Below are 26873 nucleotides of genomic sequence, written 5' to 3'. Positions count from 1 at the left end.
TTTGTTGCATTTGGGCAGTATTATTTGATAGATTTGATTCCTTTTAACAACAAATCAAACACAATGTTTAAGTCTCGTGAACAGGGCTTTCTTTGATTTGCACAAAGCTTAAACAGAGCAAAACTCTGTTAGGATATTAGCATATTTGACATGGTATTTTATAAGCCTGAGTAAAGTGTGTTGGTATTTGCTGCCCTCCGATGGTAGACTTTGATAAAACAAAACTGGTTGTAACAACACTGAACAGATATTGCAATTTTTTATTGCGATACTGAGATACCTGACAAAATACAGTAATGTGTTTTCACACTGAGAAAACAAATAGTGAGCTCTCACAATGAACACATGCTTCACGCGCACGCACGCCACATCCGCAGAACCTTCACGTTAAATGAAAAAAAGAAGCATGCAACAATGTTCCAGAAAAACACATCGTACACAGTTCTCCAGATGAACTCCAGATGTGTCGCAAATCCATACTTAGGTTTGATATCTACCCAACAAATTGAACAATTCAAAAGTTTTAAAATACATCGTATGATAATCAGGGATGAACAGTCGGTGGATGGTGATGACTTGCAGCAGGAGTCGCCAGGAGCTGGTGACATTTACATTTACATTCGACCGGTCACCCTCAGGTGCCGGCTTATTGTTGTAACGTGGTGTGTTATCTTACAGTACGGGCAAAGAGAGAAAACTGAAGAAGCAGTAACGCAGTTGTGATTAAGGATTAAAGTCCGACAAGGAAACAAGATTTTGATACATTCGCAAGTCATTCAGTAAATATGTCGCGGGTTGTTTTTTCTCTCACATGGTTTGAAAACAGAGCTTCCCTCCTACTCGCCCATTACTCCAGCAGCCAAAAACACTTAATAGCAAGGAGAGTGTGCGCTTTTCTCAAAAACCTAAAATAATATCGTCTCTGTGGGTGACTCTAAAAATAACCACTGATTTAAAGCTTCCTTAGAGCTTCTAAACGTGATTTCCTTCAACACCTTTTTGATGACAAAATGTCCTATCTGTGTGTGTGTGTGTGTTCTGTCACTTTGGTTTTGAGGTTTGGTCTTGGCTGTAACAGGTGTCACCTTTTTTTTTGTTGTCAAACTGTATTCCAGGGGGCACAGACAGCTTCTCCAAACCCTTTAACACTCCATCCGAGGATCTGCAGACTTTTACACACAAAAGTAATAGAACATCCAAGTGTCTCGTTTAGGTTTCACCTAGAACTATACAGTGAGAGGGTTACATCACCACGGTGGATAATTTGCCTTCTCGTGTGCGTACAGGAAGTGATTTTGTTTCCAGGCAACAGTAGTCTCACAGAATTTGTCTTTGGATTTGAGCCTCGTCACGTTTTCTAATGATGTAATCCCTTCACGGTATAACCCTGGGTTCATGTTTCAAAATAACATCCATTTATTACACATTTTCCAGTCACAAAAATAGTAGTACACACTCCTTTACACCAGCAGCCACACTGAGTGGTACGACTGTCCTAACGCCAGCGCCGCTGCGCCGCTCTGCTCTGGAGGAAAGAGTTTACCGTTAAAGGTTCTGCTCCGAGTCTGACGGCTGAAGTTATTCACAACGAGTCCTGACCCATGACGAGACACCGCACACCGCCCGGAGAGAAAAGAGACAGAACGAGAGGGAGAAAGAGAGAGAAAAAGCGAGAGCAACCATCCGTCTCCATCCTCCCCCTCCTCCTCTCTCCTTCCCCTCCCACTCACTCCTCACACACCGACTCGCTCAGGTCCACGGCGCCACCTCTGGTGAGCCGCCGCATCTTGCTGAAGTCGTGATCGGTCCTCAGGTAGGAGAGCGACGGCCCCCCCTCGCTGTGGCTTGCCAGGTCCTGGGGCTGCGCCTGGGGGGGCAGGGGCCTCATCTCGCCGCCGCTGCGCCAGTACAGGGTGTAAAGCTGCGGGTCGGACACGCCGAAGGTGGAGGCGCACAGCTGGGCCAAAGCCTGGCTGGTTTCCCCGGCGCTCCACTGCAACGTCCGCACGGCGCTCCGCTCCCCGTCCTGGAACAGTATCCGAACGCACCGCTGCGGGGGGGAGGAAAAGAGTTAATTTATACTGTGTTCACGCAAAACAGAGGTCAAGAGGCTTATGGAGCAAGGGCAAAAGAGGGGGAGGAGAGAGATGGAGCCGGAGGAGGAGGTGCAGGTTTATAATCCACTGTGATAAACGAGCTGCTCAGAAAGAAGCGCTCTCTGAAACAAAGCTTCCCACACACACAACCTGCCGGTCCAAGAGCTTTAAAAGCATCTTTTTCTCTGCTTCATTGACAAACTCCCAAATAAATCCTTCTGTCCAAACTCACTGAATATAATCCATAAAGCCCGCTCTCTCCTCGTGCTCCGCTGAAGTTTTCCAGCACAAAGTTTTTGCCATTTTAAAAACACAAAACGATACAAAAAGAAGTCTCAACAACTGCAAACACTCAGCGGTGCATTAGCTGCTGAATCACGTCAGACACACACACACACACACACACACACACACACACACACACACACAGGAAAACTTAATCCTATTTAAGCAAACATTAAGAAATCAGTGATTGCCACACACACACACACACACACACACACACACACACACACACACACACACACACACACACACACACACACACACACACACACACACACACACACACACACACACACACACAAGCAAATAGAATCAACAGGTCTGCTGAAAACTTACAGAGTCACTGAGCTCCTCGCTGTCCGTGTGCATATTGTGTTTGCCTGCTTCGATGGGTAGATGCAGCTCAATAAATTTCATGTTATCTGACCGCCCACTTCTTCATAGCACTTGGCTCACTGATCCCCGCCTGTGTCAGTGGAAAATCTGGCTGCCGGGTGAGTTAGATCGGCTATTTGAAGCCAGGAGAGGAACCACGTGACGAGACACAAACGCTGTCGATGACAATGCCCTTTTTTTCCTCTCCCCGTGGCATCTGGTGGAACCTTTTTACCAATCTAGGGAAGAAGTGTGCGCATTATAGTGCACGTCCTGTGGAAATCCAGCGGTGCCAGATCAGAGGATTACCTCTAAAAATGTTTAAAAACTAATCCCTGAAAATGAATTTGTGTTTGCACGCCAATAGAGGGGAATCCAGGTGTGTCGTCTTTTCATGAATGACCTACTAACATTCACCTCTGCACGACATCCAGAAAACATTTGGCCTTTGACTTTTCAAGCAGGAATAGACTCTAAAAATCCAATACAGGTGGACTGTTCTTCTCCACCCTTCATCGCAGCAGATGTAGGATTATCTGATGATCAGTGCTTCGCCATCAGTATAATTAATGTAAAGTCTGACCTCTTTGGGGCGGATTATCTCCTTTTATGTTGGCATTTGTGTCGCTTTTGTCAGTGGGAAGACAGGAAACAGGTGCATGTTTGGGTCATGAAACAAACAGTTTGTTGCTGATTCTAAGTGTGTGTTTGATGTTTCTCCAGTATTATAACCTGAAGTTGAAAGGTACTTTGCAGCGAGGAACACGTAAAATCTTTTAAATTGCCAGCCTCGTCACACATTTATGAATAAGATTTCACAGATTACAGCTATAACTAGTTGCTAACTAGCTCAAACGACAGGTTGAGGTTATATTTGTTTACATTTCAGATCAACATTTTTTACAATTGTGACCTTAAAAGATGAGCGTTTTGAAAGATGGACTGGGTTTAGTCCCAGCCCCTGATGTCAACATGTATCCTTGGGCAAGATACCTAACCAGAAGTGATCGTGACCAGGGGATGGATCATGACTTGTATATGTAAAAAGCACTTTGAGGGGTGGTAAAGACTGGAAAGTAGTACATTTTTACCATTTAATATGGATTTTTCACACAACAAATCTATTTTAACTCATATTTTAAAGCTTTGACATTGGATTATATCCCATTGAATGGTGTCAGTACACAATAAGGGGGAGTTCTTACACTGCACATCAATCAGCGCTTTACAGAGAACTGTGACAACGCTGTGCAAACCCACACACACCGTGACAGTGTGTTACTATAATAATATAAGAATGGGAAGGTCTGGAAGTGTACCTGGCTCAGCTGGTTCTCCTTCTGCCTCTGGGCCTCCCGGCTCCTCCTGCAGCTCCACTCCTTCAGAGCCTCCTGAGCCTCTGCTGTCAGGCAGCCTGAGAAGGGCTTGTCCCGCTCCAGACTCCGGATCAGACACAGGCTGGCATACACACTGGTCAGGTAGTACCCCCCTGCAGATAGAAAGTATACAGCCTCATATAGGACGACTAATGTAATATACTGAATACATACTTTCCTTTTCTTGTTAAGAACTTACAAGTGACAGGAAAAACAAAGACGGACTTATTAATAGTAAGAGATGTGACAAACCAAAATCTGATTAGTCACTAGTAGAGAAGGGCCAAAAACCCAAGGCCCAGCACAGGCGTGTACAGAAACAATGAGGGGACAGATGTTCAATTTAATGTACATTTATCTATCTATCTATCTATCTATCTATCTATCTATCTATCTATCTATCTATCTATCTATCTATCTATCTATCTATCTATCTATCTATCTATCTATCTATCTATCTATCTACCTACCTACCTACCTATCTATCTATCTATCTATCTATCTATCTATCTACCTACTATTAATAATCTGTTTAATTTGCTGGTGGATAGAAAGAAAATCTGTATTTAAATAATAAACTAAATAAAAAAGAAATAGGGAAAGAAATATTTAAGTGACACATTAAAACAATTATGCAAAATGTTAAAAACTCATACTTAGAAATGTAAAATGGTTTGGTTTATGGGCTGTTGGATTGATAAAAAACAAGCAACCTAAATATATAGCGACCTGGGTTTTGTGAAATAACTAATGAATCCAGGAAATAACTTTTGGGTGGTAAAACTCATCCAAAGTTGCAGCCATAATTACAGCATAACAATTTCACCAAGAGAGTACAAGTTTGTGGTTGAATAAATAAAGGACAAACACAAATTTCTGCCTCTGAATAGGTCGCTGACACCATCCAGGATTCTTTTAAACTCAAGGCAAAGTGAGGAGGTATTAAGAGAGTATATCGTCTTTACCAATATGAATACTGTCAAACATTCCATTAAAATCTACTGCAGGAAACACACCACAACTACAAGATGTGCCATTGCTGTATGGAGATGGTAATCCTATCTCTTCCACAGACAGACAAAATGATTGTTGCTGGTTTAACCCATTAAAGCACGCCACAGCTTAGACATGTTGGGTCTACCGGCAGCATTTAGAGCTCAGGTCGTACCCTCTCCTCCCAGCCAGGAGGGCTCCAGCAGCTCCATCATGTACTCCACCTCTATCAGGATGTGGGGCTTGTTACACTCCACAATCACGTAAGACAACGACGGCAGGAAGTCATCCCAGCTCACTTCCTGTCCTGGAAAAAAAAACAGAAAAAGGAACTTAAGCACAGTTCAAAGTGAGCTAGGTTGCTGAAAGTTGTATCAATTTAGGGAAAAAAACATGTTTAAATTTGTTTCCCCCAACTTTTATTTAGTTGGTTTTCCACTTAATCAGATTTTGAGAGCTTCGCAAAATATAAAACAAATTCAAATATTCTACTGACACGATTTTGCATTTTTCCTTCAGCAGGTCGTGCTGAAAAGCAGACAGGCCGTGCCACAGCTCACACTTAGACAGTGCGTCTGAAGTGAGGAGCTTTTAAAAGTGACCAGACTGTCAATTTTGCCAAGATTGTTGACCTTCACTCCTCTAACAGGGAAGCTTTCAAGCAGCAAAGCCAGTATGTCTAAACAGAAAATGTCAGTTCACCATTCCCACGTGAAAACAGGAACGTTACGTTAACCCTTATCGACGCGTTTTAAATTTCCCTTCTCTAAAGATTTTTTTGTAAAAAAATCAGTGTATATATATATATATATATATATATATATATATATCTTAGAAATAAAATCTAACTATATCACAAAAGCAAATTTCCACTGTTAAATCTAATGTATCAGAGAGTATTTGCAAATATTAATCATATATGTTATCTATACTGTGGTGAATTGAGGTAAATACAATATTTGTAAAGTCGTTTTTGTCTGTATTGCTTTTATGAGCCCAGTCTGCTCTGATTGGTCAACCGCTTAGAGATGTCCTGCCCCTTAATCTATCATGTCCAATGTGTTGGAGCACTAGCCAATAGAAGCACAAGTGTTGTATAGGGATGTCACAATGTCACAGAAGTAAACAAAGGAGTCCAATGGATGCGTTTCAGGCAGGGGGGGAGTGAGTGGGAGAGAAACGAGAGAAACGTTCTGGGATTTTAGCCTTTGTAGACCATTTACATGCACAAAAACCTACTATAGGAACGGGAAACCCCCCCCAAAGCATAAGAGGGCCTCTTTAAAATGTGCCCTTGTTGGTTTTGCAAATGGAGCTGCAGTGATGCAAGAAGAATTTCCGACTTGGACTGAGAGTAAAGGATCAGCTTTACATAAAACAACATTGTATTTGCTCTCACCGTGTAGGGATCCCATGGCCTTGTGGACGCACTTGCAGACCTGCAGCAGCAGCAGCACCTTGTCAATGGGTGAGTGCGTCCTCTGCATCAGGTGCAGCTTCTGCTTCACCCTCTCCACCTCGCGGGAGTCGGGGACGCCGGTGCGCACGCCCAGCCGCTCCATGGCCACGTCCCCCTTCAGACGGATCATGTTCTGGGTGAGCCGCTGGCTGCTGCCGTCCTGGCTGTGCAACGCCACCAGAGCTTTCTCCAGGTGGGACCTCAGGGGCCGCAGCACACAGGAGAACATGGCCCGCTCCAGCGCCAGGTCTGGGGACAGAGGGGAAGGACTTTGTTGGTCTGAAACTAAAAACACTATACAGTTGTTTGTGTTTCATTTCTTTATTCATTTGCAGGTGGATACATGTGTCTACATATCTTGAGGCACTGGCAAGAGGCCCAGAAAGGTATGTTGCTGTTGAATTATTGTGATGAATAAACAATGAAAAGGGAATTGTATTTGGCCTGGCGAGAAACCAACACCCCCCTTTTACATACTAATTATGTGGGTTGATTTGAGCATCACTTTTTGATTAGGACTCTTAACATTCATTTGTGAAATGAATGGAGCTTGTTACTATAAACATTGCAGCTCAATCTGAAATAATGGTTATGCAATTTCAAAACAATCAAATACAAGTTATGGCATTAAAAAGTTGAATAAACCAAGTCCAGAAAGAAGCATTTTTTTGTAATAGATTGTATAGTTGTGTTTTCTCCACTTTTGGTTTGCAGTGTTTTTATGCTAAGCTATGCTCCTGTCACAAAGTGTGTCAATCTTTTCCCGCTCGGAGAATAAGCAATTAACCGTGCTTCCCCAAAATGTTAAGCTACTCCTTTAAATCCTTTTTGCTTACGAACAGAAATGCACCGCCAGGCTAAAACACAAAGTTATTTTCTCCTTGCACCTGAGAGGCTAACAATCCGGAGATAACATTTTTATTTCTGGCCTGACAACAGTGAGATGTAATAGACAAAGCTTGTGGACATGTTACACACGCATGCTCTCCCACGTGGAAACACACACACACACACACACACACACACACACACACACACACACAGTGATTTTCCTGCAGATAGTGGGCAGTCCTGACTAAGTGGGTAACAAATCTCCAGTGCTCGCTGTTTTCCACTCATCATCAATATCCTGCTCTCCTGCCCTCCATCCCTCATGTTTCCCTCCTGGATAATCCCCAACATCTCCCTCCCGCCCCACCATCTTCCTCACTATTTCACCCCCCCTGTGATTAATCATTCACACCCTCCATAATTTGTTTCTCTACCTCCCAGCACCCCTCTCTCTTTTCCAGAGTAACAGATTACCTGTAATGTGACTGTTAGCTCTCATAGATGTGTAACTGATTACATTTACAGAGTATCCTGCCTATTTCCATCCCTCCCTCCCTCCCTCTCGCCCTCCCCTGAATCGTGCTGCTCTTCAAGTGAGCGTGGGACTGTGATATCTTTTTATGATAAACGAGGGGGAGAAAAAAAAAAAAATGCAAATGCCTCCCACCGACGCAGTGCGAGATAAATCAGAATCAGAGCGCAGGAAGGAAGGAAGGATAGGAGGAAGGAAGGAAGGCAGCGGCCGAGCCCTCTCTCCCCCTGAAGCCTCTGCACTGCAAAAGCAAGCATCCACCATCACACACCTGCGAACACACACAAAGAGCTCCAAAAAGAGAAGCCCACGCAGAGGAGTGTGTCAAAGATCGGATCCTTCGTGCAGCACGCCGCCTGTCTTTACAGTGAAGGGGAAGGACGGAAGTGATGGACGCAGGGCTTTCCTAACGCTGTTTTCTACATATCAGAGACAATATGAGCTCTACCCCCCCCTCCCTTCTCACGAGGAAACTACTTTGTGTTGACAGTGGCTTTCACTGGAGCCTGGGCTGCCCACCATTTATGAGAGAAAAGGCTGTCTGTCTGTTTTCCACAGACCTGCGTCCTCTGGCACCGCGCTCTATTCAGTCTGTGTTTCTCTAATAGTACCGGCTTTTCTTTGTCACATTTTTCCAACCTCCTCCAGTCTCCTGATCATGCATTAGAGGAAACCACAATGTCTCCACTGGTATTAATGTATTCAATCCTTTTAATGGCTTTTATATGTCTCAAATAAAAGTATACGTAATAAGAGTTTGATACGTTTTAACAAATGAATCAATCAATGTTAAAATCAATTTGGGAGAATAGTTTTTTTTGAAAGGCTTTCTTATTATTGTTCCCTTAATTCAAAGTTTTAGTTTTAATTATTGAGGAATGTTTTAATAATAATAATAATATTATTATAAAAGCTGAGACATGTATCAGCAGGTTTAAAGATGTTTAAATGCCATATCAACGGATTTTAAAATCTGCTTTCTACAAGGAAGTTGCATCAACCAATCAGGTCGTTTGAGCCACAAGGCAAGTATTTGTTGATGTATGGTGGGCCAATCTCGTCTTGATCTAATTTGTGCAATAATGTGGATATTCTGTGTAAATAATGCACTGCCTCACAAGGGCTATGCATCCCTGGGGGAGAACAAAGCCATTTGAAAGTTAGGAGTGAAATGAAATGTGTTTTCCCTTGGTTTGTGTTTACCTTTCTCGTTCTCCGGCACCAGGGTTTCTATGGGAGGCTCCAGCTCTCCGCTGTCCAGCAGGCAGCACTTAGCCTGGGACAGGAAGAGGCGCAGACCCTGCAGCAGCTGCACAGAGGTCACCCGTGAAGAGGACGAAGAAGAGGAAGCCAGGGATTTGAGCACCTCTCTCTGCGCCAGGAGGAAGTCTTGCACCATGCCCCCGAAGGTGGAGCGCCTGTCTCTGGACAGCTCCTCCACCAGTCGTGTCAGCCGCTTATCTGGAGCGAAGAAGCACACGAACGCCTCGCTCATGCGGTGCAGCCCGCCACGGCCTCGAGAGCGCATGAGCGGCGGGCGCTGGTAGATGTCAGTTTGGGTTCGGGCCATGCTTTCAGGATCAGAATCCGAGTCATTGTCCTCGTCCATGCTGCTGAATGAGCTGCTGCTGTCAAGCTCGGCCAGGCATGGAGCCGGGCGACGCTCCAGAGCCAGAACCGCCACTTCGATGCCTGGCTCCTCGGATTTGGCCGACTGCTTCGGCTGCGGAGGTTCCTCCACCTTCGCAGACGTCTGGACCAGGACAGAAACAAAGATTTTACAGCATAATGAGATACAAATCCTGGTATGGAAAAGGTGTGAGATGTAACCATTGAGAAAAGTAATCCTGAGGTGTTGTAATCCTTTGATACAACATGTTAACAGCAAGGTTAATGTGAGCGGGAAGAGACACAAACTGGTACCAATGGAGGATCTTCCTCTACGAAAGCCACAATTAAATGGTATGGCCTACTCCTCTCTCCTAGCGAGGCGGCTCATTCTTTTACACTGGAAAAGTGACCGCCCTGCCTTCATCTGGTAGATGGATCTGTGATGTTATGTTTTTCCTTCAGATTGAAAAACTGAGATACACACTAAATGGATCAATGGGGAAGTTTGATGTAGCATGATTTACTGTTATTTATTTTTTTAACAACTTTAAAGATTCTGTGTTACTCCCTGTAGGATGCTTACTTTTTAGAAGGAGCTTGCTTACAAGTATTCAAGTTCTTTAGGAGGATTATCCGGGGAATATTGAGTTCTGTGCAGTTATTAGCTTACACATCCCTCTCTAGCCAGAAACAGATTTTAATTTGCAACGACAATATAATGGGATTTTGTGGTGGGTTATTCTAAATTTCTGCACAAATAGTCTTTAGATGAGTTCAGAAAATAGGAAAGCATGCTCAAGTTGAGACTTTTGGTTTTAAATATTATTAAAAACATGTTTGTGACTGTAAGATGATTACCCAAACTTAAACACATAAAACTAAAGACGTTAACACGTATTACTTTTGGCACGTAGACAGACATCACGTCCTCCTCCTCTGCAGAACCCGGGGATACGGCGGGGGTTCTCCTCAGGACTCCCGCCCCGGGGTGGACTCGCCTCTGCGGGTTGGCTCCGGCCTTCTGCAGCCTGTCCGAGCCGCCGGGCAGCTCCAAGGACGAGGGAGGCGAGTAGGAGCTGACCCCCTCCAGGGACAGATTCATGGAGGACTCGGAGAGCCGGAGACGCATGCTGCGCTTGAAGCGGTGCCGCTTATTGGAGGCACTGTGGTTAATGAGTTGTGGCTGCTGTAGGAGAGAAAAATGGATTTATAAAACATGAGCCAGTGGCTTTTGGAGCGGTTTATTTATGCAGGAGTTAAAGAGAAGTGCAAGGTAAACAGTAGCAGCATACAGGAGGATGGATTCACTTTAGTAACAGCTGCTGACCTTGCTAAGCTCCAGCTGTAGGAAGAGAGGGTTGATGAAGCAGAGTTTGCCGGGCCTCCCGTGGGTCAGCAGGGTAAACCGGTCCTGCTGACTCTGGCTGCCGCTGGTTGCTGCACCAGAGTCCACCGGTCCGTTTTGGATCTCTGAAGCAGACGGGGAGCTCCAGAAGTCTAGTCAGGACAAAGAAGGGTTTAGTTTTTCCGTTATTAATTCAAAAAGTGCAGATATACCAACAGAAAAAACAACTATGATGTTTAGTTTGTTGCAGTGTAAATATGCTCTAAATTAACCTGCTAATTATTCCCTTGTGTAGAAATGCTTCACATAAAACCTAATTTCTCTCATTAATGCCACTTAACCTCGCTTCAGATTACATTTTACAAATACCTGTAGTCAAACAAACCACAAACAAGCACTCGGATATGTGCAATGTAGGTTTATCTGACAGCAGACTGAATCTGCAGAACCACGGAGAGAAAAAGTGTTTTATCTCCGAGCTGCAGTCGGGGACACATACTGTGTCTAACTGGTGTCAATTTTAGCCAAACCGAAGTCACGCCTCGCTCACTGCTGCTGCTCAGTACATGTTTCCATGTTAAAATAGATGCAAGCTGGCAGTCAGTTCTCGCACTCATTCCTTTAGTTTATCACATTGGCAATACGGTGCTGAGGAGGAGCTGTTACAGAGGACCTTCACTGCTCAGTATCAAATGATGTCTCACTTAAAGTGCAACTGAAATGAATTTTCATCTATCATTCAAATGAAATTTTCACTTTTTCTTAAACCATCAATCCAACTTGAACTAAATTTTCCGGGCATAACTTGTTAAAACGGCCATTTAAAAGTGTGAATTATGTGGCCTTGGGTGCGAAATTGGCCATGTGACCGTGACGTCATAGGGTTGACTCCCTTATTTGCTGGTATGGCTGGCTGCGAAAACAACATACATTTGATGGACCTATATCTCATCAAGGAACCAAAATTCTGATACAAACATCAGCAGGTCGAAAGAACACACCTCTAACATTATGTGGAAAAACTTTCGTTGAATTTAAGCCACACAAATCGATTTAATATCTATATTGTAGAGGCTCTCTGCACCTCCCGTAGGCTATGGGTAGGCTAATGGAAATGAAAGAAAGTTACCATTTTCGGCACAGGATCGGCGGGCACAAAACAGCCATCGCTTCTACTACACGCTTATTATTATTAAGATGTTATCAATCAAATGACACAATAGTGTATGTTTGCTGTGGTAAACTGGAAAAGATTTGAACATGCCGGTTTCGCAGGTATGGCATTCTGCTGCGCTGTCTTTGACACGTTGAAACCTAACGAAGTGGCACTTTGAAATCCAGCCACTTAAAAAAAACTTGTGTGATAATAACATGGTTTTAATGTAAGCTTAATAAACAATGGCGTTATCCCCATTATTATGCCGAAATGTATCGATCAACCAGCTACATCTACCTTAGTTCATTTTGTTTATGGCAACGGTTGACAAGGAAGATGCTTTGCTTTGACGCAGGCTCAAGAGTATTTTCTCAGAAGCGAACAGTAAGCGAACACTATTATATGTATATTAAAAAAACAAGTCCAGTAATGTCAGATCTGGAAATTTCCGAAATAAGTGAAAGGAGCGAGACAGATAGTTCTAGTAGGCCTACAGACTACTAGAAAAAGACAGACAATTTGATAACCTTTTTTTCTTTCAATGCATCCACTTGCATCTGCTATCCCCTAAAGAAAACATTATTATTTGTTGATAGATTTGTTTAAAAAAAGGAAAAAGAAAATAGAAGCAGTGAGTCTGTGGAGTCGTGCTCTTGTCTTTGCCTTCTCCTTGTCAGCCTCAGTTCCAGTATTTTTTTGTTTCGGAAACATGTGCAGAGAGATGCCTTCAGTGAAGCTGCTATTTTTGCAACTAACACCATTTGGCCCTCCAGCAACACAATATTTTCCACCGTGCTTTGATGTCTTAGCCATAGACGCCGCCATTACAGTTAGACTACTAGAACTTCTGTGTCAACCCTATGACGTCACGCATAAAAAAATGAATTCGCACAAAAAGACAAAATGTGGCTCCTTTTGAGCCCGTTTTAACATGACTTCCCGGATAAATTATTATCCAGACAATATCTCATTTTAATCGCAAGGCTTAGAACCTTTAGAATCAGCACCCAAAACTGTGAAATTCCAACAATTAAAATTCGTTTCATAAGTCCTTTAAGAAATAATCTACAAGAAGTATGTACTGTATACACTTTTAATATGTGTTGGTATGCCCCTTTTTTGGTAGCTGGTTAGGCAATGCGAAAGTAGCAAAAAAAGTCACTAAGAGTCCATGCTAGCAGCTCTGTGAGGCTAGCATTTGAGCTAAATGTCAAAAGCTTAACATCAACATGACTGTGATTTTGAGCAAGTATGTTAACTTCACCACCTTAAAGCCTTAATGCTAGCATAGAGCTCTAACGCTAGCATAGGTAAAGGGATAATCTAGTAAAGAATCTATAGTTTTTTTTTGAAAAATGTAAAGTAGTTTAGCTTTAAATCAATGGTAAGAATGTGAAAGTAACACAAAGAGTGACTGGTCTACAGCCAGGCTAGAAGCACTGTAGGGCTAGCATTTGATTGCATTGAGATAAATGTTAAAAGCTAAACATCAACTTGCCAATGATGTTAAGCAAGTATGTCAACTTAACCACCTTAAAGCCATAAAACCTGCAATAAAAAGGAAGTAAGTATGTTTAAGTTCAAAAGAATGAGGGGTCTTCCTCCCTGTACCTTGTCCCATGTGTGAGATGGCCTCCAGCTGCCTGTGTGTTGCTGCTTTAGCGATGGCCTCCGGTAGCTGCAGCGGGAAGGGCAACACATCTCTGCAAAATAAACAACAACAAAAACTCTGAATATGTGTGTGGCCACGAATTTTCCAGAAGTTGCAAACCTGAATGACATCAGGGGCTCTGAATGGTCAAAATGAGGCTGATACATAATTGTATAATGCTGTAGTTATTTTAACGTTTGCTCGCCTTTTAACTGCACTGTCCCCTTTGCTTTAACAATGTAAATGTACCGCTGTGGGACAAATAAGGCATTGCTGATTGGCTACTTTGAACTGTTTTCAAAGGTCAAAGCACGATGTTGACTAATCATTTTGTGCTGCCATGAAAAGGGGTGAGACATGAAACACAGCAATAAGTCAATCCACATTCTTTTGACCATGCTGTGTTTTAGTTCAAATAAAACATCACCTGCTGATACAGTAGAAGGCCACCAGGCGACACAGGTCAGGGAAGGTGAGCGCTGAGCTCTCCAAGGCGAATGCTGGTTATAGAAGAGACAGAGTTTGATTGACAGCTGTGGAGGCAGTGGGAGAATTTAAATCTAACAGGAAATTTGGCAATTGCAAATAATCTGGAGCACTCATCCTCTGTGTCCCGCACTACTTCACCCAGTGAGTGTATGAGCTGTGCTAAAACTAAATAACCGAGCAGAGAAATGTAGCGTTTTGTGCACCGCTCACAGGTGGACAATTTCATGCTAATGTGGCTTGTTTTATACTCACTGGAGTCCTCCTCACAGATGAAGCACTCCTTAACAGAGGAGGCACTTTTGTCCCCCGTCGCTCTCAAACACAGCACCTTCCTCTGGCTGAAGCTGCATTTACGCACCAAAAAGGTCTGTAAGCGCCACAGAAACAAAAAATAAAGCACAGGGAGGTTAAAAAATATCTGTTATGACAGCTTTTTTCTGGAAGAGGCAGAGAGGGTGAACAGTAATGCAGAGTCAGAATAAAAGCAGGGTAAAACAATGAATATGAGCTATGGGTGTGCTGTCAAAGACTCAAAGAAGCTAGTTTTTTAAATCAAAAATGAGAACAAAATGTTATTCAATTCCATCCTTTTTATGGCTCTTTGATAAAGATGAACTTTAGAGTTTGAATCAAATCTTCAATACCACAATTTAATGTCAAATTTACACACATTAATCTAATCTATATACGATTTATAAAAGATTAAAATAATTGCCATACCCCAACAGGCTCTCTGAGCAGGATGTAGAGGGCGGAGTCCTGGTTGAGTGACAGCTGCAGCCACACGGGATGTGTGAGCAGCAGACGGTCCAGGACGCTGAAGGCCCGCTGAGAGCTGCGATGTGAACCGCCCATCTCCTGCATCTGAAACACATCAACAAGGTTATTACTCAACGATAAAATGTGTCCGTTTCAACGCCCATTTCCACAAAAACAACAACACATTTTATTCAGTGTTGTTAAGAACATTAGCTCTGCAATGTGTTCATTTCACACTGAATAATTTGTCATCCACAAGCTCTCAGTCATGCTTTCTTTTTGTCAATGAGTTGTCTTTAGGCTGCATGAGTAATGTATGTACAGTGGGACATTAAGTATATGAGTGCAGTTTGCCCACATTAGGAGTTGTTCCCAGAGCGTGGCCCCTAAAGTTGAAGTGAAACCTACGCACTACACAAGTGTACTTAAAGTAAGGAAGTGTGTGTGTACCATAGACTGGTGCTTCAGGTGAACATGTAGCTACCTCATAGAACATTATTTACATTTAATCTGGATATACTAAAAACCTATTTCGTGCCTCTACTTTGACGTGTTTACATGCTTTAATGTCCAAAAAGCGCTTTATTTTTCCTATTCTGCCTGTGCTGCAGCATAAAAAAGGATAATATTTTAAAAAATGCCCAAAATCAGCATTTGTTTGTAGTATGAAACACATTATATCTGCCTTTTAACTGAGAAGAACAACGTTTAATCAAGACATTTTAACTGACTCTCAATCTGACAAGACAGATTTGTGGTAATGTGGTCACGGTCTGATAGGATTTCATGTACAAAAGAATTATTGATGTTGCAATTATATGGTGTGCGTCTTAACCATTCAGATAAGGGGGTCCTCTACAAACTCAACCAAGGAACGATGTGACATGACTACAAAGAGACAAAAACAATCACAAAAGAGAAACTAAACAACTATAAACTCTGTGAGTGATCCGCTTATTTCCTTTGCTCCATCCACCACTATAAAAATAACTGGGGCCTAACACCAAGGATAGTTCCTTCTATGTGATTCTGAATCTGAGAAAATGTTCAAACATACACATAGAAAAATCTGAGGAATACTATAAAATATCTACAATGCATCTGAATTCAAATGAAAGGTTGTGTAGCAGAATCTTACATTAACAAGTATGTCAAATCAAATCTATACAAAGTAATGTAACACAAAACAAACTTTAAAAAATGTTCATATCTCGATTTCAATCAAAGCTGTATAAAATCATTTAAAAATTAAAATACATCTATTAAAGCAGCGGATATTTAAAGACAAATAATCAGTAATAAATGTAAAAAAAGGGTGAATATTAAGATCACTACAATTTCCGAAAACAGTAAAACATTTCGGGGTGGAAAAATCACATTTTAAAGCACCTTTACATCCTTTTGTTCAGTCTATTATGAAAGTGTGCTGTATGCTATACACCTCCCCACCTTCTGTCTTTACTATAACCGCAGGAAACTCAACATATTCCTGATAAAAGTGTTTGATATTCTGCATAAAATGCACCTTTGCTTGTGCCTCAACCACTCAGCTTGAACTGTGTCCTTATTAGGGTTGGCCCTTTAGTGTTAACATTCAATCACAGATTTACTTTCTATCTCAGATTGGCTTGCTGCTGGATGTCACACTGTGTGGGCTGCCGGCGAACGCTTGTGAGTGTAGCAGCAGATGGTTGCCATAGAAACCCGGGCCTACACATCCTACCAGGCATTCCCACTCAGTGAAACACCCTTTCTCTGACAAGTTGGATACAGTATCTAAAAAAGGTGACAGGTTTTCCAGGGTGTAGAGGTGTTTTTATTACTAGGAATTACTAGGATCCCCAAAATATGAAAAATAAATACTAAAATGATGCCATTAACATTGTGTTTTTGAGTTCATTTCTGAGCGGCGACTGATAAATATCAGATGCAGCAGCCTTTTTCTGTGGCTTGAGAGGAAGCCTTTTGAATATTGTTTACTCTCAATAACACATTTGAATATTTCTCATCACCTCCTGCCACTTATTACATAACTCTCCCCCCCTCGAGGGGAGGCGACTTATCTGTGTGCCAATCTGCACTCTGAAGGAGCCATTAGCAGTTAGCGGTAAATAGCATTAGAGGGGTTAGGATTCAAGTACAGCAGACATCAATCAAAGGAGGGACTCGCTGTTACATACAAATAACAGGTGTGTTCCTGCAGCTGGAAGGCTTTAGAGAAAACTCTGGCAAAACTTTTTAATTCCGTTTAATAATAAGCAGAAGTGAAAATGAGTTAAATCCCACAACAGCAAAAGTCTGATAGTTTCGCAACTGTAAAAGGACAGGCGAAATAAAAGCTGAGTTTCTCCACAACCAGTGAGCATTATGAGAAAAACACCTAGTTACCAAAGAGCTTACAACTAATATTACAGGACCAAATCTGTTAGCGCCAAGAGTGAGTTTGGCTGCTTGAGCGCAAAATACAAACGTTAGCATACCTGGCTAACTTCCTCAGTTTGTGCTTCTCACAGATTTGCATATATCTGGGTTTTTTCAAAAATAGCCAGTTATTATCTTCAAAAAACCCTCATGCTTCAGCATGGTTTAAATACTGTCTCTGGGCATTAGGCCTATAGCACCCTTTCTTTCGGTTTTGGTTGCAAAATGAGTCAGATAAAAATGTTATTTTGCATGATTTTGCATTAGCCTTAGCTAACAGTGATTAGCTACATTTAATGAAACCTTGATGATACAATTTCAGCAGTCAAAATCGACCATCTTCACCTAAAAATAGGGAAAGCTTTTGCTAACTTTGGCAGAAAATTGTGCAAATTAGGCTACTATTATTTCTGTAAACTGATGTCTATCCTCAGCAGACTCATTTTACCTGTCACACTAGACTTCATGATTAAGTCGTCATCATATTAATATTAGGAGCAAAATGTGTTTTTATTTCAGTGTGAGTAAGACTGCAGAATCACCCTTTTGTGTTATCTGGAGCCAACCACCACGCAAAGCCACAGTCCGATGACCCAACTGCACGCACACACACACACACACACACACACACAACCACACAAGGCTAAAAGACCGGCAGTGAGCGAGGCAGAAAAAAAACACTGAGAGCGAGACCCTTGTGTTTTCGCTAGCCATTTCCATGTCCGCCTTACATAAAACGCAGCGCTGCCCACACACACAGAAAAGACTTATGCAATTCCCTCAGAGAAAGAGAGCCACACACAGAGAAAAACAGATAAAAGCTCTAATGATGAAAAGAGACAAGAAAAAGCCGGGACGGAAAATTAAAGCTGGGTAAGGAAATCAGAACTTCAGTGGGCCTGCAGCGCTGGAGTTCAAGCGGGCAGACTGGAGATGTAATAAGCAGAGGGAGACGTACACTGTATATCTAACAAGGTGTTTCTGCACCTGAGGATACACCGGAAAGTCTGATGCTTCTGAAGGAGTTAAGCAGATGAAAAGACAGTTAGGACCAGACTTGTCTGAATAAGGGCAGCAGAAGGAGGAAAAGAGCTGAGCCGAGAACTGGGACTCTGCGGGGAGTTGTAGAGGAAAGTGGAGTATCGGAAAACCCTAAATCACATCTGGGAGAAAGACTAAGTAGAGGGGGAAATGGCTGGTGCCGGCACATCTGGAGTGCTAATGGGTATTTTGGAAAGGCAACATCAGATTTGATTGTGCAATTGTTGACTGACTGCTACAAAAAAAATGATTATCATTTTGCTGGAAAGAGATGCTTAACCGGACAGAAGGACTGACCAAAACGCTGGCTGAGGGAGTGATGACGGATGTGATGCGGTGACTCAAACTCTTAGAGAATATTTTTTTAGCAGATCTGAGAAAACATGACAGGTGCTTTAGGTATCAGGGTTGTTGATTACCAGTTTCCAATAGATTTTCAAAGGTGTGGGTAAAATGATTTACGCAGACCAAGAATAAGAAGGATTTACATAGAAGGCATCACCAGCATAGATGTATTACTGAAAGGGGTCTACTGGGACCAGTGGCCCTAAGTGTGAGGAGCTCCCTGTGGCCCTAGGATCAACTAGTGAGAGACTCAATTACTGCAAAAACAATGACATAGAGAAACAAAATGACCACACAGAAACAAGTTAACTACAAAAGGGATGCAAAATAACCAGAAAGACACACAAAAATTCACATAACTACAAAAGAGCTCAAAAGTAACTCAACGAGACTGAAACAACTACAAAAAAGGGCAAAACAACAATAGAAAACAGTAAAACTCCCAACACTCTTCCTCAGATCAGTGTCATACATGTTAATTTGAAACACAATCTTTTCCTAGAGCAATTCCTTGACTTGAAGCTATTTTAGACATAATAAAAGTAGGCTTGAAGGGCTGGAGGTGAAGTGGAAGTTGAATTGACCTGAAGAAGCTGAAGAGGAGGATGACAGAAACACAGGATTTTTAGGAGAACAGTGTAGGATGAGAGAGATTACTGACAGTGAGCAGCTGCTCAGCCTGGTGCATCATGGCGTCCAGATTCATCCACCTCCAGACCAGCTCCCCATCTGGTTCAGCAGGACACCCAAGGGAACAATGGTTTCAATCTAAACACTTGGTGCTACATTCAGATGTTCCCTAATGACAGCTTTGTCATGGGAAGCAGAGGGAAAACGTGGTGCAGGAATGAGTCTTCATTTATTAATTACCGGCAGGCTGCTAAGAGGCTAATGAAAAGGACGTCTTTTAACCAGAGTGAGCAACGTGCATGCCGTAGACAACTTTAAGGATTAAACAAATGACCTCTAATAACGTGATTAATTTAACACGTAAGGTGAAACAAAATGTATACATTTGAAGTTAAATTATAACATTACAAATTGAATATCTGTATCAGTCTTTCTAAAAGGCTCATCCGTTAGTTATGGTTATTTTGCTTTTTTAATTTTCAATAAACCCGACTCTTTTATTATGCGATTTCCTATGATTCCCATAATTTAATTCCAGCAGCCTCTAAGTGCACATGAACTCAGCTTAGTATATTGTGTAGGCGTATGAAGCCATAATGGTAGCGATAGTAAGAGCAAACGAGAGCAGGGAAGAAAACAATGCCCTTTACACCTAAAACAACATCCAGCTGCAATGCATTCTGGTCCCTTGAGGATAAAGCCAGAGGAGAAATTAGTACCTCTGCCTCTTCGAAGAACATTTCTGATCATTAGTCCAACACTATTGAGTCTAACGATGTTTATGGTTGATGTGTTCTCATAAACTCAATTCCAGCTGCAATAAAACACGTCAGTGATAAATCATCTGTAGTGTTCATTACATTTCGCCCGTTATCCAGAGCTCACAAAACCTAACTAAAGAAGTCCAGAGACACTTAGAGGCTCTTGAGACAGCCGCAGAGGGAGGAAGAGGAGGAAACTAAAACATCTAACACCCCTACCCGACACTGAGCTGATGCCGCCACACACACACGCGCACACACACACACACACACACACACACACACACACATCTTCATCATCCAAGGTGCAACACAGAGACTTCACAACATTTCTCTCCACCAATGTTACCTCCAGCCACAACAATTAAATGACAGATAGCGAGGTGGTGCACTTTGCTCCCTGTCACATCCCACATACGGTATTTCCATCTGGGAATTATGATAAGCAGGCAGACAGCTAGCATAGCAGATATCCGGCCAATATAAATGAATTCATGTATTATCTCAGGATAAATTCTGCACCGAACAACACAGAATTATGAACCCTTTCATCTTATCTTATATATAAATGTTTAAAGCAATATTTATCCTAGACAAATCCACAATCTCCCTACTTTTCAACGGCTTTTACTTTACCTTCAGGGTGTGTTTTCCTCATTTTACTTTTGTTACTGCATGAATTTGTTACTACTTATACAATCATGTCACAATTACATCTCAAACTGTCCAAAAACCTTCAAAATCTGAAACTACGCAAAGACATTTCACTTCTAATGATGACAAAAAGGAACAACAGAAATCTCCAGTGGGAAGTAATAATGCAAACTTTACTAAAACTTTTTCAGCCCATCACAAAATAAAGTATCTACACTGTGAAGTTGAACAATTCTGGATATGGTAACTGCAAACTTTTACATCAGGCAAGAGAGAGCAGGAGATATTTTTCCAGCAGTCGCGGTGACATAAAGTCATGTGTGATTAGTTTTTACCCTAACGCTAAGTATTATCTTCTAGGAATTGCCTTTATGCTTCAACCGTGAGAAAAGTGCTGTTTATATCTGGAGACCATCCTGTGAGAGACATTTAAGTATAATAGACATGTTTATACCACAGAGCTTATGTTCCAAAATCCAAAGAAGAAATTCTATTGGCTATGCTCCGGCCAATAAAGTCTCCACCACTCTACACAGAAACATAGATGCCGGCTTGAGTTTAAAGAGAAGGTTTCTCTAACATACCAATATCCAAAACAAAAGTTGACCACACAATGAGCAGTGCTTGTTTCCTCATAAACACAATTTCCCCAAAAGGCAACAAAACAACAACGGTATAACTTCATCTCATCTTGGTGCATCAGACTGTTACATCTCCCATTTTCATAAGAGTGACCATGACGTTTTCTAAGTATAGCCAGCAGCCCATCAGTGCATGCGTAGGATGACTAATGGAACAGCATAATTGCAGTGGGCTATAAGTATTCGCAGGGGGCAACAGTGGGCACCGAGGGCCTGCTGACTGATGACAGGTGTCTGTTTTGATGCCTGCTGTAAAAGCGCCGTAGTGATGGCATTCGAGAGCAGTGACAAGGAAGTGAGAGCTGTGTGTTAGGGGGTGTGTTTGTGTGATGAAGTCGTACAAAGGCATTAGCGTGAGTCACAAGTAACAGTGGGACTGTAGGAGAGAAGACGGCCTGTTAGCATAACTGTGAATATTCATAATTTTAGAAGCATTTCAGTTAAATGGTGCGCTGATTCAGAAGGGGCATTATCACAAATAGTTCTGTCAGACCAGCGTGTGCTTTTGTGTAAAAGAGAGAGAGGCTTTGGCTCGTCTTCATGATGTCATAAAGTCTTAGATTTCTCCGTGAATGGATTACACAATCTTTCTCTAATTAGTCACTACAGTTGAAAACATTTTTGCTTTTACACTTTAACATATTTTCATATTCAGTTTGAACCACATCGACAAACCAATTTTGATGAAAAATAATATTTAATTATTGCAAAGCCATAAATAAATGTTGTATTATGCCGTATTATTCCTACACTTTGCTTTTTTTTTTTTTACTTTACATCTCTATTAGCATTTAAATCCTGATTTATTTCACACATTTTCAATACATTTTTCGTTGTAAAATTCGTTTTGTGATTCTTGACTTTTGCACTTTTTTGTTATGCACCAAAATACCAAGACAAATGCCTTGTAACCTACTAGGCAAAACAAAAAGTATATTTCTGGTTAAGTTAGTTCTTTTTTTTAAGGAACTACATAAAATAAAACGTCGATTTCAAAACAAATCTGTATTTGGCGCCATCTAGTGGAAGCATCAACATTATGACAGGGATAGTCCCACTTTTCTGCAAACAATATCGTGTGCCTTTAGAATAATTTGAAAGGTAGTCACACAGACATGTAACCATATGACTATTATCAATATTTCTATATTCATATATTCTATATTAAATCACGTAACAAGGTAACAAGGGATGCTCATAGTGGAAAACCCTCAGAGATATATCCCCTGACGCAGTTAGCTAGCACTACAATGTGTTTTAGCATCTTTTAACATGCTTGTTGCTAACGTATTGGTTTTCCTGCCCAAAACTTCACGATGTTGAGGTATTATTACTAACTTTTTAAAGGGTTATTTTCAGCAACAAAGCTTTAAAAACCCACAGATAGCATTGCCTGCGCCGTTAGCAACACGCTAGCGAACACAGAGGCTAATTTAGCGGCTAAAGGAGCTTGTATGTAGTTGCCTCAGGAGTTATTAAAGACCGAACACATATAGCAAAGTGAGAGTGAATATTTGACTTACAATTATCACCTGGAAACACAACAGACTCCATGAGAAGGATGTTGTTGTTGTTGTTGTTGTTGTTGTTGTTGTTGTTGTTGTTGCTCGGTAAACGCTGGACTTGTAAACAACCGACCGTTGGCAAGTTAGCCGTTTCAACTTAACGGCAAGTGACGTCACGGTTGTGTTTACGTTTCGGCTGAAAGCGGCCCGACTCAGTCATTGCAGGTAAAAAGAAATAATCAAAACGTCTCTAAATGATATCAAAGAGATATTGAGTTTCAAGGTGGTTAATTTATTAACTTAGCTTTAGAATAAAGGTATTTCATGCTTGATATTTGAACTAGGGGCATTACAACTGGGGATAAGAGTGGTTCATCTGATAGGGACATTAGTGGAACTTAAAGAGCCACTGTGTAGTAGTGAGGGGAATCCACTGGAAGGACTATGTTTGCTTTGTTCTAACTACATAGAGTAGAGAAGATCCTTTTCATATAGTCTGCTAGGTGAGTGTTAATACCGGCTCTAAATAGAGACTTTTTGCTTTTTTTACATTATCTGAAGGGCACCAAGGCAAAGGCCCTTACAGATGTCTCACTGCAGCATTGATTTTCATATGGCAGCTTTTTACCACAGAATTGTAAAGGTAGGGGTTAGCAGAGGAGTGTTGGTTTGGTTGTAATCTGCCACTGCAATGCTAAATGCTGCCTAATCCAATGGCAATGCTGTTAAAACCCCAACATTATACTACAAAGGGAGAGATGTGATACTGCAAAAACTCTACAAAATGAACTAATTTAAATATAAATGAACTTATGTAAATATGAAAAGTGTAAATTGTCTTGCACATACAGGTGCAGAAACTTTTAGCCAATAAAAGTGTGTACCTACTATAGTTTAAATTGATTATCGAAAGTATGTTAAGTAATGATTTATGAATAATTATCACTGAGGTTTGTTTTTCTCTCCATGTTTATGAGCTTTTTTGTGAAGGCTTGGCTTACAAAGCGAAATCGGTCCATCTCAAGAGGTCATTTAATCAAGCAATGAGATCTGAAATCAAATGTATTTCTCATAATAAGCCTGGGAAACTTTCCAGAATAACAATCTAGTTCCAAACCATCCAGTGGTCTACTGTGAAAACTGAAACAAAAACAAATACTTTTTCCAAGATGCTGTCACTTGTTACTGACACTTCTCAAAAGATAAAACAACTGCAGAAGTCTCACCATGCTGTCAGTTTTCACACTTATTTGAATAAAAACAAGAGTGGATGATGAATACCAGAAACGTTGTTACAGAGGAATTCAACTTTACCTAAAACCTTTCATTTCTGCACTTAAAATACTTTTTTAATGTCTCGTACACCGCCTTTCCTGATGTATTTTGACCTTTGGAGAACTGTGTGATTCACAGCGTGACTAATGACTGGTTGGCATGAACACCACTTCATACAAAATGTTATTTTGGTAAAGGACTGTTAGGTAATGTCAGAGGTTTTCCATAAGTGAGTGTGAATAATATAAACCTTTTCAAGTTTTGTTTGGGATAGATATTTTACAGAATCAGGGGCAGCGCAGCACTTCTTTTGAGAAGCAGTGTCAATCAATCATTTACTTTCTCTAACTCACATTAGATCACTTAAAAAACAAAGAAATTTCTTCCAAAGATGAACAATAAGGATAACTCATGACAGTACAGCGCGTAAAATTACAAATATTTAGCATTTTTGTGTGTAAAAACTCTTATTTTGCCCTTCACTACACCCTTTATAAATCTCTGATCACAGTTTTGACAATGACAATGAGGGATCATTTTCATCCTCGATTGTCAGATTGTGTTAGAGTGACCACAAGAGGACAAAAGCCTGCATTAATACTGTACTCATTGAAGAGTCTGGGAAGGGAGGGGGCCAAGTAAGCTTTAATAATTTCAAGTTCATCTCTTTTGTTGACTCCTTTTAATGTTTAAACCTTTCTCCAATGTTTTCAGAAAGGCATACATTACCCTAATCACAGTCCCAGTCACAACAAGGTGAAGGTTTAGCTCAATTAGGTGTTTTTGTTCTCTTTTTTGCTGAGGAGAGACACCTTACTATTATAAAATAACTGCCGCATTTCCTTATTTGCAATAAAATACTGCATTATTGAGTCATTGTAGCTCGGCTCAAAAATTCTTAGCTTCATTTCACTCTGTAATGGAGCATTTATACAACACTTGCCTAAGAAATAATGCCTGGGGAACATATTAAGAAAAATGACATGGTATGTTTTCTGTTTCTGATAAGATACAAAACATTAGCAGCGAGCTGGGAAACATCAATGTACGCTTATGGGTGCTATAACAAAAAAACGTGATGAATTTTCTTGCGGTAAACAGAATGTATAGTAGTGATATGGTGTCTTAAAGTTTTGTTGTTGATTTTGTACATTTACTCTCTATGCGGGGGAGGTGTGTGGTAAAGGATGGTGTGGAAAATGAAGGAGGTACAAGAAGACAGTCAGACATGCAGTTCCATTAATTTCATACTCACTGAAAGTTTAACTTTTTGTAGTTCATAACTTTCAATTAATAGGACATTCCATATGTACTCATATAGAGTAGTGTAATGGGAACATGGGGTAATACAAGTTAAGTGGTGGAAATTGAGATAAGTCAACTTTGTCTCAAAGATCTCAGTGTCTTTAAACTTTGGAGCTTTGGTCTTTGTCAAACTTCACGTTAGCATATCAAGATGATCTTTTCAATCTAAATTATACCACTAGAATAATATCCCACAATTGCATATTTTCTAGGATGTGTCATATAAAACTATTTTTTTTAAAGTAAAAAAACTTCTGTGATGTTGCATCACATAAAATATGGTGTTTTATAATATTATTCAAAAATACTATAATAATAATAACAATAATACAATAATAACAATAATGATAATAATAATAATAATAATAATAACAATAATAACAATAATGATAAAAAATAATATAAAAGAAAATGTATTAAAATAAAATGATAATAATAAAAAATCAATAAAAAATAATACAATATATACAAATAATACAATATATTAATAATAAAGAAAAACAACAACAACAACAACAACAACTACTACAACAACAACAACAATAGTAATAATAACTCAAGACAGTCTTCAGACATACTTTAGCTGTTTTCATTAAAAAGATTATTAAATAATATTAAACTATTGACATAAAAGGTCAGTTTGAATGATTGGAGTGTCGTTTTTTTTCTCAGTTTGTCAGCGATCATTTTATACGTGTAGCTGCCAGATATTTCAAAATGGTGCACACTTGCTGCTGGACATACTGTATCTATCTATGGTTTTCCTTTTTGTGTTGTGCATGATGATGACACAATTCCTGAGCAGTGATGGGGGAAGCCGGCCTTATACATGAGTCAGGTTACTGTAAGGTGTGTGTGTCTTCACACCACTTCCAGCAGAACTGTGGACAGACTGCTCAGGAAAAAAAAGGACTGAACTGTGTCCAACAAACTCTGAGCGTCATGCTCGGGCACACTGCGATCACACCCTTCCTACACAACACAGGGCAGAATGCAGCCCCCCTACACACACTCATAAATACACACACACACACACACACACACACACACACACACACACACACACACACACACACACACACACACACACACACACACACATTTGGTCATGAAACCGATGGAAATTAACATGTCATTCCACATTCACAGAATTAGTGTAGGTAGGCAGCATACGCAAACGTGTAAAGCAATCAGTGCTTCTCTTAAGAAAACATCAAAATCAGCAATCATGTTCAGTCACAAAACGCCACTTACAGTAATGTGAGTCTCAGAATTAACGAGCAAAACAACAGCAAGGAAGTGGGAACATCACATCCACTCCCACGCAGGCAGGCAGG

The 26873-nt window shown here is 40.9% G+C and overlaps 1 protein-coding gene across 1 annotated transcript; it reads right to left on the bottom strand.

Annotated features, from left to right (window-relative positions):
- Window positions 1-242: 242 nt before the first annotated feature.
- rin1b (Ras and Rab interactor 1b) lies at window positions 243-23027 on the bottom strand. The gene is made up of 12 exons (XM_063894656.1): window positions 22975-23027; window positions 14920-15063; window positions 14452-14566; window positions 14138-14210; window positions 13671-13762; window positions 10886-11055; window positions 10460-10744; window positions 9151-9700; window positions 6525-6833; window positions 5301-5432; window positions 4076-4245; window positions 243-2050 (listed from the first exon to the last, which is right to left on the bottom strand). The coding sequence occupies exons 2-12, from the start codon at window positions 15061-15063 to the stop codon at window positions 1727-1729; spliced, it is 2364 nt and encodes a 787-aa protein (XP_063750726.1). The 5' UTR covers window positions 22975-23027; the 3' UTR covers window positions 243-1726.
- Window positions 23028-26873: the final 3846 nt, after the last annotated feature.

Source organism: Eleginops maclovinus, chromosome 11, assembly GCF_036324505.1.
Source record: "Eleginops maclovinus isolate JMC-PN-2008 ecotype Puerto Natales chromosome 11, JC_Emac_rtc_rv5, whole genome shotgun sequence".
Taxonomy (NCBI): Eukaryota; Metazoa; Chordata; class Actinopteri; order Perciformes; family Eleginopidae; genus Eleginops; species Eleginops maclovinus.
The sequence above is the reverse complement of the archived record's forward strand: the minus strand, read 5'-3'. Positions and strand labels throughout refer to the sequence as shown.

Excerpts from the sequence above, each read along its gene's own strand:
- rin1b (XM_063894656.1), bottom strand. The coding sequence starts at position 15,063 with ATGCAGGAGATGGGCGGTTCACATCGCAGCTCTCAGCGGGCCTTCAGC. Across the intron at positions 14,567-14,919 it reads TGCTCAGAGAGCCTGTTGGG|ACCTTTTTGGTGCGTAAATG; the intron begins GTATGGCAATTA and ends TGGCGCTTACAG. Across the intron at positions 11,056-13,670 it reads CATCTCACACATGGGACAAG|ACTTCTGGAGCTCCCCGTCT; the intron begins GTACAGGGAGGA and ends TGTCCTGACTAG.